We start from the raw sequence: 18,084 nt of genomic DNA, 5'->3' as shown, positions 1-18,084 counted from the left end.
TGGTCCTGGTGGGGCTGATGGGGTCCTGGTAACTGAAACCAAGCCCCTGGCAGCCTGTAGTGATTCAGGCTGGGCCTTTCAGGACTCTAAGCCTTCTTCTCTCTTTCTCTCTCCCCTCTCTCTTCTTTACTGTCTTCTCTTTCCACCTCTTCTCCTGGCTGTTGCTGGGTCTCCCTCTCTGCTTTCAGCCCTTGTTTTCTCATCTCTGAGCTCTCCCTGCCTCCAGCACCTCCCGTCCCGGCCCCTGTCCAATCTCCCCGAAGCTCCCCGGGCTCTTTTCTGGGCCTCAGGGCTTCACCCTCCATCCCGTCTACCCTGCAGGATGCTGACGCTGAGCCTGTCCTGGCTGGGCCTCGGGCCGGTGGCAGCGTCCCCGTGGCTGCTTCTACTGCTGGTCGGGACCTCCTGGCTCCTGTCCCGCGTCCTGGCCTGGACCTACGCCTTCTATGACAACTGCCGCCGCCTCCGGTGTTTCCAGCAGCCTCCCAAACGGAACTGGTTTTGGGGTCACCTGAGCATAGTGAGTGTGGCAGCAGGACGGGTCTGGGGTCTCAGGGCGGATGGACTTGTAGAGGGGCAGGAATGGGGCTCAGGGAGCTGGATATTGAGGGTGGGTTTGGGTCTGGGACATCAGAGGAGGGAGGGAGGCCGAGGGGAGCCCCTCTTCCCTCACTGACCCAACCAGATTCATTCCTCCTCTCTGTCCACTCCACGGCCCCAGGCCTTTTTCTTTCTCTCTCTTCTCCACCCTAAGCCTGCTTTGGCTCAAGTTCCTGCCTCTCTTCCCCACGTTAATGCATCCTTGTTCTACTTGGGGCTTCTAGGGTGGACTGCACAGAGCAGGTACATCCTGGCTGGCCATAATCTTTTTTTTTTTTTTTTGAGGCCGGGTCTCGCTCTGTCACCCAGGCTGTTGTGCCATGGTGCATTCATTACCTCACTGCAGCCTTGACCTCCTGGGCTCAACCTATCCTCCCATCTCAGCCTCCCCAGTAGCTGGGAGTACAGCTGTGCACCAACAGACCTGCTAGTTTTTTGATTTTTTTTGTAGAGACAGCGTCTCACTATGTTGCCCAGAGTGGTCTCAAACTCCTGGTCTCAAGGAGTCCTCCCATCTCGGCCTCCCAAAGTGCTGGGATTCCAGGCATGAGCCTGCACTTAGCTCAGTCCACAGTCCTTATCACTAGACGTGAGGCCTCCTCAGGAGAACAGTCCAGAGTCCACTCTGCCTGGCCCATCTCTGTGGACCTCAGGCTGATGTCTACGGCTCTCTGGGCTGCTGCCTCCCCTTAGGATTTGCTATTTCCACCGACTCCACCCACAGGGCACAGCTGGGCCAGTGGAGAGATGCGGCTCGTTTCTCCCTCCCTGTCTTGACTCAGGCACTTTTTTTTTTGTATGTTTCCCCCACCCCTAAGATATGTCAGTGGGCCCCATGGCTCCGTTTGGATAAAAGTTGACTATTTTTCCTTTCAGAAGGGATCATTCTGGCCTCTGCCCTAACAGCCAAAGTTTCTGGGAGGAGATTCCTCACCTCCCTCATCCTAGCCTCCTCCCTAGAGGACTTTCCTCCATGCTGTGTCGGCCCCCTACTGCCAGAGTCGAAGCTTGGGATTGGTCATTACCCATAAGGGCGCCAACTCCAATGCCATTGATTCAAGTGGTGCCTTCTCTGACCACAATCCCCTCTCTCCTTCCAGATTTTTCTCTTCGCTATCTCTTATTTGTTTTTCTTTTTCTTTTTTTTTTTTTTTTTTTTTTGAGACGGAGTCTCACTGTGCCACCCAGGCTGGAGCATAGTGGCGTGATCTTGGTTCACTGCAATCTCTGCCTCCCAGGTTCACGTGATTCTCCTGCCTCAGCCTCCCAAGTAGCTGAGATTATAGGCACCCACCATGATGTCTGGCTGATTGTTGTATTTTTAGTAGAGATGAGGTTTCACCATGTTGGCCAGGCTGGTCTCAAACTCTCGACCTCAAGTGGTCTGCCCACCTTGACCTCCCAAAGTGCTGGCATGAACCACCGCACCTGGCCCACTGCTTCTCGTCTTACATCCTGTTGGGACTTCCGGTTCTCTCTACCCCTCAGTCCAGCAGCTTCTTGCAGTCCTTCCTTGGCTTACTTCCTATTATTTGCTCACGGACTGGTTTCTTGCCGATGGGGCTTTCCTTCCTGGCCATTTGGAAGACCTTTGCCTTGGATGAGCTCAATTGCCCATGTTCTGTCTTTATTTTTCATTTTTTATAGAGACAGGGTCTCACTACGTTGCCCAGGCTGGTCTTGAACTCCTGGGCTTAAGTAATCCACCTGCCTCAGCCTCCTAAAGTGCTGGGATTACAGGCATGAGCCATGGCGTCTGGCCACCCATGTTCTCTTATCTCTTCTCAACACCAATATTAGAGAAGGTGACAAAGCAGATGAGATGGGTGATATGTAAATTCTCTCCCACCCACCTCCTGTGCACCTCATTCTGCACCCAGACCTTCAGCCTGCTTGCTCTGCTGTCCATTCAAGACAGAGTTGCCTCCACTCACTCCCTTTGTTTCTCTGATCACCCCTCACCTCTCCACCCCATCCTGCTCTCTTGAGATGACCGTGATCCCGAAGCCCCCAAATCCCATGGACACCTCCCAGCCCCAACGCATCTACCTGCCAGCAGCTTTCTGAATTTGCGACCACTGGGTCCTTCCCAGAACCTCCTTTATTCTTGGTTCCAGGACGTTGCCCTTCCCTGGTGTCCTCTGACCTTCGTGTGTCCCTGTGTCTCTGCTGTTGGCTCCTCACTATGGGGAGATCCCCCGTGGTCCTAGTCATTCCTCCCTCTTCCCTGTCTCCTGAGGTCACCTCCTTACCCAGGGCTCCAGCTTCCAAGTTGACCATCAGTTCCCTCCAGAAGTGAGCTCTAAGTTTACATCTCTCGTGAGCTGGAGGTCATTGCTTCTCTCCTCTTGGGGAGGGGCTGATCTCAGGAACACTTCAATTCCAACTAGTTTGAATCTGAACTCATGGCCCCCCTCCCTACACTGTTCCCCATCTTGGTCTAGTCCTTCAGTTTCCCAGACCCTACTCTTTGGGATCTCCTGATGTTCTGTTTCTCTCGTATGCACATCCTGTCCCTCAGCACGTCTGCTGCTGCTGCCTGGCACAATCTCTCCTCCGTCAGTTCCTTCTCTGAGTCCTCCTGCCTCCCCTGGCTCCATTCCCTGCCACCTCTCTTCTGGATGCCTCCCACGGGCTCCTTCGTGGTCTCCCTGTTACCACACCCAGTCCTTTCATCCACTCTCTCCTCAGCCCTGGCCAGACTTTTCTTCTCCTCTCCTCTCCTCTCCTCTCCTCTGCTCTCCTCTCCTCTCCTCTCCTCTCCTCTCCTCTGCTCTCCTCTCCTCTCCTCTCCCCTCCCCTCCCCTCCCCTGTCCTTTCTCTTTTCTTTTCTTTTCTTTTCTTTTCTTTTCTTTTCGAGACAGAGTCTTGCTCTGTCGCCCAGGCTGGTACAGTGGCCAGATCTCAGCTCACTGTAAGCTCCGCCTCCCAGGTTTATGCCATTCTCCTGCCTCAGCCTCCTTAGTAGCTGGGACTACAGGCGTCTGCCACCTAGCCCGGCTAGTTTTTTGTATTTTTTAGTAGAGACGGGTTTCACCGTGTTAGCCAGGATGGTCTCGATCTCCTTACCTTCGTGTTCCACCCGTCTCGGCCTCCCAAATTGCTGGGATTACAGGCTTGAGGTACCACGCCCGGCCTCTTTCTGTTTTTAAAAGGAAACTATTTATAAAAATTACAGACAAAAGCACACAAATTACACTTACAAATCCATTAGAGATACTATCAACTGGCTAACAGGCAAAAGTTTTGCATAGGCAGTTTGAATAAATAGAGACAGAGATTATTGACGAATTTAAGAAAATCTATGCAATCTCATAATCAATAAAGACAATTTCAGATTTTTTTTTTTTTTTTTTTTTTTTTGAGACAGGGTCTCATTGTGTCACCTAGGCTGGAGTGCAGTGGCGTTATCTCGGCTCACTGCAACCTCCACCTCCTGGGTTCAAACAATCCTCCTGCCTCAGTCTCCATAGTAGCTGGGACTAAAGGCATGTACCACCATGCCCGGCTAATTTTGTATGTGTATATATATATTTTTCCGAGACGGAGTTTTGCTCTGTCACCAAGGCTGGAGTGTAGTGGCATGATCTCGGCTCACTGCAACCTCTGCCTCCCGGGTTTAAGTGATTCTCCTGCCTCAGCCTCCAGAGTAATTGGGATTACAGGCCCGTACTACCACACCCAGCTAATTAAAAAAGCTTTTTTTGTGTGTGTTTTTAGTAGAGATGGGGTTTCACCATGTTGGCCAGGCTGGTCTCGAACTCCTGACCTCAGGTGATCCGCCTGCCTCAGCCTCCCAAAGTGCTGGGATTAGAGGTGTGAGCCACGGCACCCAGCCAAGATGTTACTTCTTGACTGTTACATTGATAAAGGCTTTTAAAAAAAACATAGAAGGCTTCCAGCATGTAATGCTGCACCTTCATATGGAGCAGATAGGCGTGTGGATATTTATAAAATACGTCTTCAAAGTAATTTTGCAGTATACATCAAAAACATCAAACTATACAAATAACTTATTTGGAGGATGCTATATTCAGTTGATAATCAGGTATATATAACGTAATTACATGAGACTTCCATTGCATTTGTTATGCTAGTGATAAATAGTAAACATGGTTTCAAAACTAATTAACTATGGTAAAGCCATATGAACCACTGCAAGTTCCCTGAGAGCAAAAGTGATTTCACCCACCCTATTCCCTGCTCTATCACCTGAATGTAGAATGGACACCATCTACCTTGAATAACGATTTGTGGAATGACTTGGCAGGATATGAAAACATTAATAATTATGCTTGTGAAGACTGATGGAAGAATAATGAAAACATCAAGCTACATGAAAACATGACACAGATTTTATAGAATGAGATCTCAGGTTTTAAAATTTGTCATTGGAGTTTAAGTAAAAAGATGAGATGTCCAGCGCAGTGGCTCACGCCTGTAACCCCAGCATTTTGGGAGGCCGAGGCAGGTGGATCACCTGAGGTCAGGAGTTCGAAACCAGCCTGGCCCACATGGTGAAACCCCGTCTCTATTAAAAATACGAAGATTAGTCAAGTGTGCTAATGGGTGCCTATAATCTCAGATACTCTGGAGGCTGAGGCAGGAGAATCGCTTGAACCCGGGAGGCAGTGTCCAAAGCCTGAGGGCCCTTTCTTGCCCAGCTTGCATGTTGATCCTGTAGGACCCAAGGTCCTGTGGCTCTGGATGCCCTTGGTCATCTCTTATTACTTTCACTTATTTGCCAACCTCCATTCTTGGGATCCTTGGAGAGACTCAGCTGAGTTTCTACCTTGGAGGCACCCCCAATCTTGTGGCCACAGAAGTAGACTGAGACATTCCACATCCTCTGTGGTCAGGGCTGGCTTGAAGGAGAGATGGACTGTGGGACCCTTGAGGGGAATCAGGTTTTCTGCCTTTGGGGCAGGCAGGCAGGCTTCCTGGAGGAGGGGTTTTTGGAAGTAGGTCTGGAACGATGAATAGGAATTTTTTAAGCAAAGAAGAGAAAGAGAAAGATAGTTTTGTGTGGAAGTTGGGCCCACTTGAAGACTTGGAGGTGAGAGAGCAAGCACTTGGCTTTTGAGCAGCAAGATAGAGCTTGGTGCCACCAGAGCAATCAGGGTGAGAGGCAGAGGAAAGAGGGAGAGGAGGAGATTGATTCTGAGGACAACGGGGAGCCATGGAGGGTGTGTGAACGGGAGAGGGGAATTATCAGCTGCTTGCCTCCTTCCCTTGCCCCACCTGGTTTCTCCCCCCACCCCGCCTTTTTTTTAAAGCTCCTTTCTATAGCATCCCTTGCAGAAGTATCTGCAATTCAGGTTTTGCTTCTAGAGAGCCCACACTAAGACAGTGTCTTTTGATTCTCCAGTCTCTCCTCTCCCACTCACCTGCTACTTCTGCTCTTGTTCCCTGACTGGTTTCTACCCATTTTCTTCCACTTCCTTCTGGATCTTTCTGGGTATCTCCTTCAGTCTTTCCCAGCTGGCTCCAGCCTGGGCACAGGTGTGGGAGTGATGGGAGTATGAGACAGAACATTCTCCCATGAACTGAAATTCAGGGCTATCCTTGGGGTGGGACGTGGAGCCTGGTCTGGGGTGGTGCAGCCAGGTTTGGGAGAAGGGCTGTGTCTACATCTGCCCCCTGCTAGCTTGCTGCAAAGCTGGGGGTACCTACCTAGAGCTAGGGGCAGCAGGCTGTGCTGGGACCGGGGAACAGGAGAGAAAGTTCAATGGACTGCGATTAGTTATGAATTTGGGATAAACAGCAAGTGGGGTGAATGGTCAAGTGTTGGTGGGGAGAGACAGGGAGAGAGAGAGATGGAGAGTTGGACTTGGGAGAAACAGAGATAGGGAAAAAGATGCACACACAGAGACAGAGAGAGAAACAGTGAGAGACAGAGTGAAGGAGAGAGAGAGGAGAGGGAGAGAAAGACACAGAAAAAGGGACACATAAACAGAAAGTAAAAGAAACACATACATGCACATATCTATATCTGTCATTGACCATATCTGTCATCTACGTAGCCATCACTCATACATCTCTCTCATCTGTACCTGTCCCTCTTATCTCTCTATCCATATATCCTATTTATCATGTATGGATTGGTCACTTACCTTTCTCTTTCTCTCATCTATCTGTCTATCCTATTATCTACCTACCTACCTACCTACCTACCTACCTACCTACCTACCTACTACCTATCCATTCATCTATCCTATCTGTGCATCCATACATCTATCCATCCATCTATCCTGTTATCTACCTACATACTTATATACCTACCTAGTACCTACCTACCTATCTACCTACATACCTACCTTCCTACTTACCTATCCATCCATCCATCCCTCCTATCTGTGCATCCATCCATGTGTCCTATTATCTATCTATCTATCTATCTATCTATCTATCTATCTATCTATCTATTTATCTATCTACTTTTTTTTTCAAGATGGAGTCTCGCTCTGTCGCCCAGGCTGGAGTGTGGTGGCATGATCTTGGCTCACTGCAACCTCCACATCCCGGGTTCAAGCGATTCTCATGCCTCAGCCTCCCGAGTAGCTGGGATTACAGGCACGTGCCACGACAACTAGCTAATTTTTGTATCTTTAGTAGAGACAGGGTTTCACCATATTGGTCAGGATGGTCTTGAACTCATGACCTCGTAATCCACCCACCTCGGCCTCCCAAAGTGCTGGGAATACACGCATTAGTCACCACACCTGGCCTGTCTATCTATCTTTTATCTATCTGCTTGTATATCTACCGACTGACCAAACTACCTACCCATATATCCATCCATCCATCCATCCATCCATCCATCCATCCATCCATCCATCCATCCAACCATCCATCCATCCTATCTGTGTGTCCATCTGTCTATTGAATCAATCAATCTATCTATCTATCTATCTATCTATCTATCTATCTATCTATCTATCATCTTCCTCCCTCCTTCCCTCCCCACCTACCTACTGATCCATCCGTGCATCCGCCCATCCTATCTGTGGGTCCATCCGACCATCTATCTTATTATCTATCTCACTATTTTATTGTCTATCTATCTGTCTGTCTGTCCGTCCGTCTGTCTGTCTGTCTGTCTATCTATCTATCTCCATCCCTTACTCCCTGTCCACCTACTTACCAATCCATCCATGCATCCACCCATCCTGTGGGTCCATCCAACCATCTATCTTATTATCTATCTATCTATCTATCTATCTATCTATCTATCTATCTATCCATCCATCCATCCATGCATCCATCCATCATCTACATATCTATCTAGAGAAAGACACAGAGAGAGGAAGAGAGTGAGGGAACAGAGAAGCACATAGACACAGACACAGGAAGAGACAGGCAGAGACCAATATCTCAGGTCAAAGGGCTGAGTAGTTTGGGGTTGTGTGGTGGGTAGGGGGGTGCAATGGGCAGTGGTAGCATCTGAGGCCCCCTGCAGGCCTGTTGTCAGCCTTGTCTATCCCCAGATACAGGGCAATGAGGAGGACATGAGGCTGATAGAGGATCTGGGCCACCACTTCCACGATGTCCAACTCTGGTGGCTTGGGCCTTTCCACCCTGTCCTGCACCTCGTCCACCCAACGTTCGCTGCCCCTGTGCTCCAGGCTTCAGGTATCTTTCTCAGGAGGCTATGCTGCTGCCTCTTCCCTGCCTCTGCTCCCAGCCCTTCCAACCCTTGGACAGGCCATGCTGAGCAGAAAAATGGGCACATCCAAAAGAGACCATGGCTCTGCACTAACCTGCTGGGTGACTCTGGGCAGGTCCCTGGTGCTCTCTGGCTGCTGAAGCTTCTTTTAGTTGTAAGTGAAGAAAACTCAACCCTGTGTGGTCTAAGCAAAGAAAGAGAATACATTGACTGTAAAGTAAAAGTCAGGAAGTAAAAGTGAAGTCCAGGAAGGGTGGTCTTCAGGCATGGCTGGATCCAGGCCTTCATAATGCTAGTCTTCATCTCTTAGCTCTGTATCCCTCTGTGATGGTTTCACAGATGGTTTCACTCTCATGCTGTTACAGATAAGTCCCAGAAGCTCAACCCCCATGGAAAATTCCATGCAATTCCAGGAAAATTTCCAGGATTCCCCTCAATTGACCTGGCCTGGGTGCCAGGACCAATTTCTTATCCAGTCACTGCAGTTTGATTGCATAGGTTTAGGGTCATATGCTCAGCCCTGGAGCAGGGGATGAGAGTCCTCTCAACGACTTGGATTGAGAATGGGGAAGGCATGAGGAGGATGGATGCTGGACAGACAGATACCACCATTCACCAGACATCCATTCACCAGCCTCCCTGTGAGATAGGCATTTCCTGAGTAAGAAAACTGAGGTGCAGAGAGGCGCAATGACTTCTCAAGGTCACATAGCATATCGAGGCCTCCCTCTTAGTTCTTTTTAAAAATTTTTTTGAGACAGGGCGTCACTCATTAATGCTTAGTGTGGAGTGTGGCAGGATACTGAGGAAGCCTAAATCAAGCCTAGGTTACACGTGGGACGCTAATAGGACCAGATTTAAATCCTATCTGGGGCCCATCTGTAGTGCACGTGGAAGTCATTTTAGACTCTCCCAGGTCCATGTCTGAACATGTCACATCAGGACAGGTCATGTATATTGTGTCCATGTCAGAACATGTTAACGCATCTCAGGCTATGCCACATATCTCAGGTCCATGTCAGAAGATTTCAGAGAGTACTGGGCAGACAGGATGTCCTTGTCCTAAGATTTTTTTTTTTTTTTTTTTTTATGGAGATGGCGTCTCGCTCTATCTTCCAGGTTGGAGTGTAATAGAATGATCTTGGCTCACTGCAACCTCTGCCTCCCCACTTCAAGCGATTCTCCTGCCTCAGCCTCCCGAGTAGCTGGGACTATAAGCACCCGTCACCCCGCCCAGCTAATGTTTTTGTACTTTTTAGTAGAGATGGGATTTCACCGTGTTGCCCAGGCTGGTTTTGAGCTCCTGAGCTCAGGCAATTCGCCACCTCAGCCTCCCAAAGTGCTAGGATTACAGGCGTGATCCCCCGTGCCCGGCCAGGGTGTCCTAGGTCCCTGTAAAGGTATTTCGTAGAGCATTGAGCCATGCTCAGGTATTGCAGAACATGTTGGATCATGTAGGAGCCATGCCAAGGCATGCTGGGGAGTGCTGTGCCATGTTGGGCTGTGTCATTATTGTACTGCTCCACTGCAGCCCGGTCTGGTCCCCACTCTCCTCCTCTGTCTTCCCTCCTTCCTTTGCCCTTGACCCTGTTCCTGCTTTACTGGACCTGGAGGGTGGAAGTGCAAATCCCTGGCTAGGAGCCTCGCCCTACACTCAAAGTCCCTCCCCTGCCCCTCTCCATAACCCCTGATGTTCCTTATTCATGTCAGTTGCTGTTGCTCCCAAGGATAAGATTGCCTATAGCCCCCTGAAGCTCTGGCTGGGTGAGTAACTAGAAGAGTGGGGATGGGGACAACCTTCTGGGGCCAGGGGAAGGTGCTGTCCTTGCCCACTGCACTTGGCTGCCTCCACTAGGGGACGGGCTCCTGATTACTGCCGGTGACAAGTGGAGATGGCACCGCCACCTGCTGACACCCGCCTTCCACTTCAAAATCCTGAAGCCCTATGTGAAGATTTTCAATGAGAGCGCGAACATCATGCACGTGAGTGCCACAAAGCCGGGTCCCCTCTAGGGTCTTGGGAAAGGAGAAGTGACCTCAGGCAGATCTGGTCTGAAATGCTGGCTCTGTTGGGTGGCTTTGGTGCCATAGCTTTTCCTCCCCAGGCCTTGGTTTCTTCATGTGTAAAATGGGGATAATAATTTCTACTGAAAAGGTGGTCAAGATCACGTACCGAAGTCACGTTCTTGGCACATAGTAGGTGTTCAGAAGGCATTAATTACTAGTCTCCCTCACAGAAGCCTTGCAAACTAAAGGCAGTTATGATGAAATTTGGATAATGGCAGGGCGCGGTGGCTCACACCTGTAATCCCAGTACTTTTGAGGCCGAGATGGGTGGTTACTTGAGTCCAGGAGATTGAGGCCAGCCTGGCCAACGTGGTGAAACCCCATCTCTACTAAAAATACAAAAAAAAAAAAAAAAAAAAAAAAAAAAAAATTAGCCAGGTATGGTGGCGCATGCCTGTAATCCCAGCTACTTGGGAGGCAGAGGCTGGAGAATTGCTTGAATCTAGGAGGCAAAGGTTGCAGTGAACCGAGATTGTGCCACTGTACTCCTGCCTGGGTGACAGAGTGAGACTACATTTAAGAGAAAAAATTCATATAGTTCTTTCTGCATAAGAAACTACTTTAAAACTCATTGGCTTTGGTGTTCCAAGCAGACACTTCCATTTGTCCCTTATTTTCCAGAAGGCTAGCCTAGGTTCACTACTGCAGTGGAGTCTGAGTTTCAAGAGAGTGAGCAGAAACATTTTAGTACCTCCTGATGCTAGTTCAGAAGTAGCACGCTAGCATTTTTACCACATTCTCCTGGTGAAAGCCAGTTTCAAGACCAGCTCAAATTCAAGAAATGGAGACTCAGGTTCTGCCTGCTAATGGAAGGAGGTGCCAAGTCTCATCGCCAAGCGTGAAGGGCAAAAAGTTGGGGACATTTCTACAATCACTTGCCTCTGTGCTAATGATGAGGATGATAATGATAGCTAACATTTATTGAGCACTTACTGTATACCAGAAACTATATGCCAATTCCATGATCTATGTTGTCTAATTTAATATTCACAACCCTAATTGCCACATTATGGATGAAGAAACTGTGGGTCAGAGAGATTAGGGAGCTTACCTAAGTTTACAGTTAGGAAGTGAGCTAAAAGTGGTGGAGAAGGGATTCTAACCTGGTTATCTGGCACCAAAGCAGATCATTTTTTTTTGAGATGGAGTCTCACTCTGTCATCAGGCTGGAGTGCAGTGGCATCATCTCGGCTCACTGCAACCTCCGCTTCCTGGGTTCAAGTGATTCTCTTGCGTCAGCCTCCTGAGTAGCTGGGATTACAGGTGCCTGCCATCACACCCAGCTAGTTTTTGTATTTTTTAGTTGAAATGGGATTTCACCATGTTGGCCAGGATGGTTTCGATCTCCTGACCTCATGATCTGCCTGTCTCACCTTCCAAAGTGTTGGGATTAGAGGTGTGAGCCGCTGTGCCCAACCCAAAGCAGATCATCTTAACTATTACTGAAGATTTGACAGAGGGACCTAAAGAGGACAGTGGGTTGACTAAGGGTGCATAGGCAAGGAGCAGAGCTGGAACTTGGAACTGACCCCCAGACTTGGACCTTCATGTCCTAATAGTAACAGCTTCTGTCCCTCACAAGCTAGGTCCTCCTTGGGGATGGGTACCTGGGGAAGAGGAGCAGAAGTTGGTTCTGAGGGAGTCCATTCTGGAGGTTGGGGATGGGAAGGGACTCAGGGGAGCCAGGGCTCAGTTCTGGCTCTGTCCCCTTCTCGGTCCAGGTGAAATGGCAACGCCTGGCCTTGGAGGGCAGTGCCCGTCTGGACATGTTTGAGCACATCAGCCTGATGACCTTGGACATTCTGCAGAAATGCGCCTTCAGCTTTGACAGCCATTGTCAGGAGTGAGTTCTTCCCTAGGACCTGAGATCTTGGCCACGGACCCACGAGAGTAGGTTGGGGAGAGAGGACTGATCAGGGCATCTGGAAGTGCCTTCTTGGAGAAAATGAGTCAGAATTGAACATGGAAGTACAGGGAAGGGGACAAGAAAGATCAGTTCTCCAGGTAGGTAGAACTGTTTGGGTAATGGCAAGGAGGCTAGGATGAGCAGAAGCACCTGCAATAGCCATCAAGGGGACACCCTGGAAATGAGATTGCAGGGGTCAGCAGTAGCTACAACTTAAGGATATTGAAAAGTCACGCAAAGGGGTATGAACTTTATCCAAGGCTCCCAGGGAGTCATGGGAGGTGTTTAAGAAGATAAGGGTCACAGTCAGTGCTGAACTTGGATGTTTGACTCTGTGGAAGATTGTTATGTAGACACAGGAAGCAAGGAGACCGTGGAGAGGAAGAGGCCAGAGGTTGGTGGAGAAAATGGGGGCAGATTTGAGAGAAACCAAGGAGAAATAGGCAGGAGCGGATGTTGTGTAAGAGGGTGGGGAGATGCCCATGATGGCCAAGCTGTGCCCTGGGGATCCGGGGCAGGAGGCAGCTCAGAGAGTAGGAGGTAGAGAGTGAAATGTGCTTGCAGGGCACCCTTTTCTGCATGGAATGTGGTCCTGGGATTCTGGCTAGAAGGTGCTCCCAGGCTTTCATGTGTGTTTAGAAGCTGCTTCCTCTCCCTGGCCTGGCCCTGCAGGAAACCCAGCGAATATATTGATGCCATCTTGAAGCTCAGTGCCCTCATCGTGAAACGGAACCAGCACATGTTCCTGCGGGCGGACTTCTTGTACTTCCTCACTCCCAATGGGCGACGCTTCCGCAGGGCCTGTGACGTAGTGCACAACTTCACAGATGCCATCATCCAGGAGCGGCGCCGCACCCTCACTAGCCAGGGTGTTGATGACTTACTGCAGGCCAAGGCTAAGTCCAAGACTTTGGACTTCATTGATGTGCTCTTGCTGGCCAAGGTGGGCTTCTCTGGGATCTGAATTTCAGAAGTAGAATGGACCTTGATGTGAAATGTCAGATCCATGAACTTGGACTTGATCCAGAAGGCACTGGGGAGCCATGGAAGGTGCTTGAGGAAAAGAGGGACAAGTAAGATACATTTTAGAGGTGACTCTGGAGAAGACTTCCTAGGAGGAACAAACAGGAGGCAAGAGACTAGGAAAGAGTCAGATCTAGTGATGATAAGGGAGGAATCTTGCCTGGAATATGGATCTTCATGAACTGTTTTAGGTTAGACTGAGGTGACTTCATGGCTGGTGTGATTTAGAGGTCTTGTCTTGTCTCCAGGATGAAAATGGAAAGGAGTTGTCAGATGAAGACATAAGAGCAGAGGCTGACACCTTCATGTTTGGGGGTGAGGGTCCCAGGGTGTGATGTCACTAGGGGTAAGAGTGTCTCCATTCCAGGGATGTGGTGGGTGGACCCTGGATCACCCCATCCCATCTTCCTTCCCCACTTCCTCCTGAGGGCCTCAATTGCATGGGCGCTGTCCACCCTTTGGTGCTGAAGCAGCCCAGAGACCCAAGCTTACCTGGCTGCCCCTCAGGCCATGACACTACGGCCAGTGGTCTCTCCTGGGTCCTGTACAACCTCGCGAGGCACCCGAAATATCAGGAGCACTGCCGACAGGAGGTGCAAGAGCTCCTGAAGAACCGTGATCCTAAAGAGATTGAATGGTGAGTGTGCAGGTTCTCATGTCCTGTTTCTGAGTCCCTCTCATTGGTTTAGTTCTTCAGGTGGGAAAGGGAGAGGGTCTTATTGGTGCTTGTGCTATTACCGCCTAGTGGGAATAGGTGCAGAGCTCAGAAACAGGGCCTGGTACTCAGGGCCTGGTACTCAGCCTGGAGCAAGGGAGAAGTTCTGAGATTTTTGCCTTTACTATGTATTACAATTAAAATCATTCTTTTTTATTTTCTGTCTTTCTTTTTCTTTTTTTTTTTTTTTTTTTGAGATGGGGTCTCACTCTGTCTTCCAGGCTGGAGTGCAGTGGCATGATCTCCGCTGACTGTAACCTCTGCCTCCCGGGTTCATGATACTCTACTGCCTCAGCCTTCTGTGCAGCTGGGATTACAGGCGTCCGCCAATATGCCCAGCTAATTTTTGTATTTTTAATAGAGACGGGGTTTCACTATGTTGGCCAGGCTGGTCTCGAAGTCCTAACCTTGTAGCTAGCCCGCCTCGGCCTCCCAAAGTGCTGGGATTACAAGCATGTGCCACCACACCCAGCCGCTTTATCTTTTGGAAAGTATTTTATTTCATTTTTATGCTATACCTTTGTAATAGATCATAATACATGGTAGATTGGATTTATCTTCTTCAATCTTTCATTTTAATTTTATCTTTTTTTCTTTGAGAGATGGGATCTCACTCTATAGCCCAGGCTGGAGTGCATTGGTGTGATCACAGCTCACTGCAGCCTTGAACTCCTGGGCGCAAGGGATCCTGACATGTCAGTCTCCTCAGTAGCTGGGACCACAGGCACGCACCACCATGCCTGGTGGATCTTTTATTCTTAAATTGACCTAGGTTTTGATGAACTTTAATTCTTTCAATTAGAATAAGATGGTTAAGTTCCTACAAAATAAAAAGCTAGATTTTTATTGTATTGCTTTGAATATGTTGATTAATTTAGAAAGAAAGGACACCTTCATAATATTAAGCCGTCTCATTCTAGAGTATGGAGGGGATCTTATTAAAACAATTTCATAATCTTTATGGTGATTTTCCCTTCATCTTTTTTAGCATATTAGTTTATATTATATTATATTATATTATATTATATTATATTATATTATATTATAAATTTGAGACAGGGTCTTGCTGTGTCACCCAGGCTGGAGTGCCGTGGCATGGTCTCTGCTCCCTGTAGCCTCCACCTCCCAGGTTCAAGTGATTCTTGTGCCTCAGCCTCTTGAGTAGCTGGGATTACAGGCCCATGCCACAACACCCAGCTAATTTTTTCATTGTTAATAGAGATGGAGTTTTGCTATGTTGGCCAGGGTGGTCTTGAACTCTTGGCCTCAAGTAATCAACCCGCCTCAGCCTTCCAAAGTGCTAGAATTACAGGCGTAAGTCACGGCACCCAGCCCCATTATATAATTTTAAACATTTTTAAATGCAAATAGGTTAACACTTTTAAGGAGACCCTCTATGTGTTGTGTTTTGCTTAGAAATGCTTCTGAAAGTACTATATCAAGTTTTCTTCTAATGCTTTTGTGAGTTTGGTTTTCTCATGCTTAAATCCTTGATTCTTCTGGAATTCGTTTTGTTATTGGATTTAGGGTCAGAGGGAGGTTGGAACCGCCTTTGCAAAAATTATAACTGAGGAAATTATGACAGTGAAAGAGATCAGACCTAGTCGACTCCATCTTCCTTCTAACCTTTAAGCTGTCCTTATTCGTTCCTGGGCATAGGCTGAACTAACTTTGGGAAGGGATTCAGTTCATGGTTTGAGTCTGAAACAAAATCGAATATAGCCCTTTCGCGAAAAGAACCCCGTCTTGATAAATTGGCTCTTTCTAGGCAGCAAGCAAGGTGAATCCACCGGGCGGTTACAAGCTGGTGCGAGGGTCTCTCTGGGCAGCAGGAGGGCTGTGTTTGCTCCCTGTATAATTGTTGGATGTTTCCTTAGGGATGACCTGGTGCAGTTGCCCTTCCTGACCATGTGCCTGAAGGAGAGCCTGCGGCTGCATTCCCCAGTGTCCAGGATCCAGCGCTGCTGCACCCAGGACGTGGTACTCCCGGATGGCCGGGTCATCCCCAAAGGTGCCCACAGTTGGGCAGGCAGGGAGGGCTTTGGGCAGGGTGGAGGTCCCATCGTGTGGTGGGTATCCTTGTCCTGACTGCACTTCCTCCCTGACAGGAAACACTTGCACTGTCAGCATCTTTGGGATCCATCACAACCCTTCAGTCTGGCCGGACCCTGAGGTGCTACCCCTTCCCCCTTCTCCATCCCTGGGGCTTGGTCGGGGGAGAGATCTTGTCCCGGGGAAGCAGATACTCCCTCTCTACTCCACCCACATCTGTGTTTTGTTTTGTTTTGTTTTGAGAGGAAGTTTCGCTCTTGTCGCCCAGGCTGGAGTGCAATGGAGAGATCTCGGCTCACTGCAACCTCTGCCTCCCGGGTTCAAGCGATTCTCCTGCCTCAGCCTCCTGAGTAGCTGGGATGGCAGGCGCCCGCCACCACGCCCGGCTAATTTTGTATTTCTAGCAGAGACGGGGTTTCTCCATGTTGGTTAGGTTCATCTCGAACTCCCAACCTCATGAGATTCGCCCCTCAGCCTCCCAAAGTGCTGGGATTACAGGCGTGAGTCACCGCGCCCGGCTTCACATCTGTCTTATATGGGGGTGGCTGGGTGTCCTGAGAGGCCCCCACCCAACAGCTCTAACTCGCCCACTCCCCAGGTCTATGACCCCTTTCGCTTCGACCCAGAAAATCTCCAGAAGAGATCATCTCTGGCTTTTATTCCCTTCTCGGCAGGGCCCAGGTGAGGCTCAGGGGATTCTGAGGTGGGCATGGGGTGAGGGTGCCACAGGTGGAGACAAGGTCTGACTTGTGAGGCCACGTGTTTCAGGGAGTCTAGGGTTTGAATAAGATCCCAGGAGAAGGGGGTGTGTGTTCTCAGACTTCCCCACTCCTGTGTCTGCTGGTCAGTGTTGGGGGCCGGAGTCTAGGGCAAGTTCGGGTGATATGCAAGCCCACATGGGGGTCCCAGGCACCGGGTCCCTCTCTCTGCCTCTCAACCGGATCTGGGTGGGGTTGGGAGTCCCAGGCCAGGTTCCCGGCGCGATGGGGCCGGGATGGATGTCCTGGGCACAGTCAGAGTCCCCACCTCCTCCCCCAGGAACTGCATCGGCCAGACATTCGCCATGGCTGAGATGAAGGTTGTCCTGGCGCTCACGCTGCTGCGCTTCCGCATCCTGCCGGACCTCGCGGAGCCCCGCAGGAAGTCGGCGGTGACCCTGCGCGCGGAGGACGGACTTTGGCTACGGATGGAGCCCCTGAGCGCGAACCCGCAGTGACCCACCACTCTCAGGTCTCAGAGCCCCCGCGCCCTCAGGCCTCTCTGCAGATTCCCGGGACTCAATCTGTGCCTGAGTCCCATAGCCAGCCAGCAGGGGGCGCTGGAGGACTGCAGGGATCCAGGGCCTGGCTGGGAGGGGGCGGAGTGTCTCTGAGCCAAGACCCTGACAGCCTTTCTGGGTGAGCGCAGTGGCCCGTGCTGAGGGCGGGTTCTCCCAGAGCCCAGGTCGGGACTGTATCCTGTGGGCGATAGGGAGCCATGGTGGGTGTTTGAGCAGGAGAGGGACCAGGGTTGAGGAGGCACCTATGGGGCAGGTTTGAGGCTCTGAGTCACTGAGGAAAACCAGAGCGGTGCTACATCCGCACTTGGCGATCTCAATTCTCATCTCCTAATCCAGTTATTTTTTTTCTGCTCACCTTAGGGTTCTTCACTGTTTTCATTGTTCTTAAATGACTGTCCTTATTAAACAATAATAAGCCTGGTTGGTTTACAGTGTGTCTGATCATTGTAAGTATCTGTATCGATTACAATGACTGTCATTTTTGTCATGGGGTCAGTGTTTCGGTCATCTTTGCCTGGTATTGGCTGCCATATTTGCATATTTGAAATAATATTCATAGGATTTAAAGAAGGCAGCCTTCTCTCTCTCTCTCTCTCTCTCTCTCTCTCTCTCTCTCTCTCTCTTTTATAGACAGAGTCTTGCTCTGTCGCCCAGGTTGGAGTGCAGTGGCACAATCTTGGTTCACTGCAACTTCCGCTCCTGGGTTCAAGCGATTCTCCTGCCTCAGCCTCCCAAGTAACTGGGATTACAGGTGACTGCCACCACCCCTGGCTAAT

At 49.7% G+C, this 18,084-nt stretch overlaps 1 protein-coding gene across 1 annotated transcript; it reads left to right on the top strand.

Moving 5' to 3' along the window:
- The first annotated feature begins 322 nt into the window (after window positions 1-322).
- LOC103234077 (cytochrome P450 4F3-like) lies at window positions 323-17,253 on the top strand. The gene is made up of 12 exons (XM_037992482.2): window positions 323-520; window positions 8,088-8,232; window positions 9,977-10,030; window positions 10,122-10,249; window positions 12,055-12,176; window positions 12,912-13,182; window positions 13,511-13,577; window positions 13,770-13,899; window positions 15,855-15,988; window positions 16,086-16,150; window positions 16,628-16,710; window positions 17,068-17,253. The coding sequence occupies exons 1-12, from the start codon at window positions 323-325 to the stop codon at window positions 17,243-17,245; spliced, it is 1,575 nt and encodes a 524-aa protein (XP_037848410.2). The 3' UTR covers window positions 17,246-17,253.
- Window positions 17,254-18,084: the final 831 nt, after the last annotated feature.

This window comes from Chlorocebus sabaeus, chromosome 6, assembly GCF_047675955.1.
Source record: "Chlorocebus sabaeus isolate Y175 chromosome 6, mChlSab1.0.hap1, whole genome shotgun sequence".
NCBI lineage: Eukaryota > Metazoa > Chordata > Mammalia > Primates > Cercopithecidae > Chlorocebus > Chlorocebus sabaeus.
This window is presented reverse-complemented; position numbering and strand designations above follow the sequence as displayed.

Bases quoted from the DNA above. Each gene is read 5' to 3' on its own strand.
- LOC103234077 (XM_037992482.2), top strand. From the start codon at position 323: ATGCTGACGCTGAGCCTGTCCTGGCTGGGCCTCGGGCCGGTGGCAGCG. The intron at 13,183-13,510 runs GTGGGCTTCTCT...TCTTGTCTCCAG, and splicing joins ATGTGCTCTTGCTGGCCAAG to GATGAAAATGGAAAGGAGTT. The intron at 16,151-16,627 runs GTGCTACCCCTT...CCCACTCCCCAG, and splicing joins CAGTCTGGCCGGACCCTGAG to GTCTATGACCCCTTTCGCTT.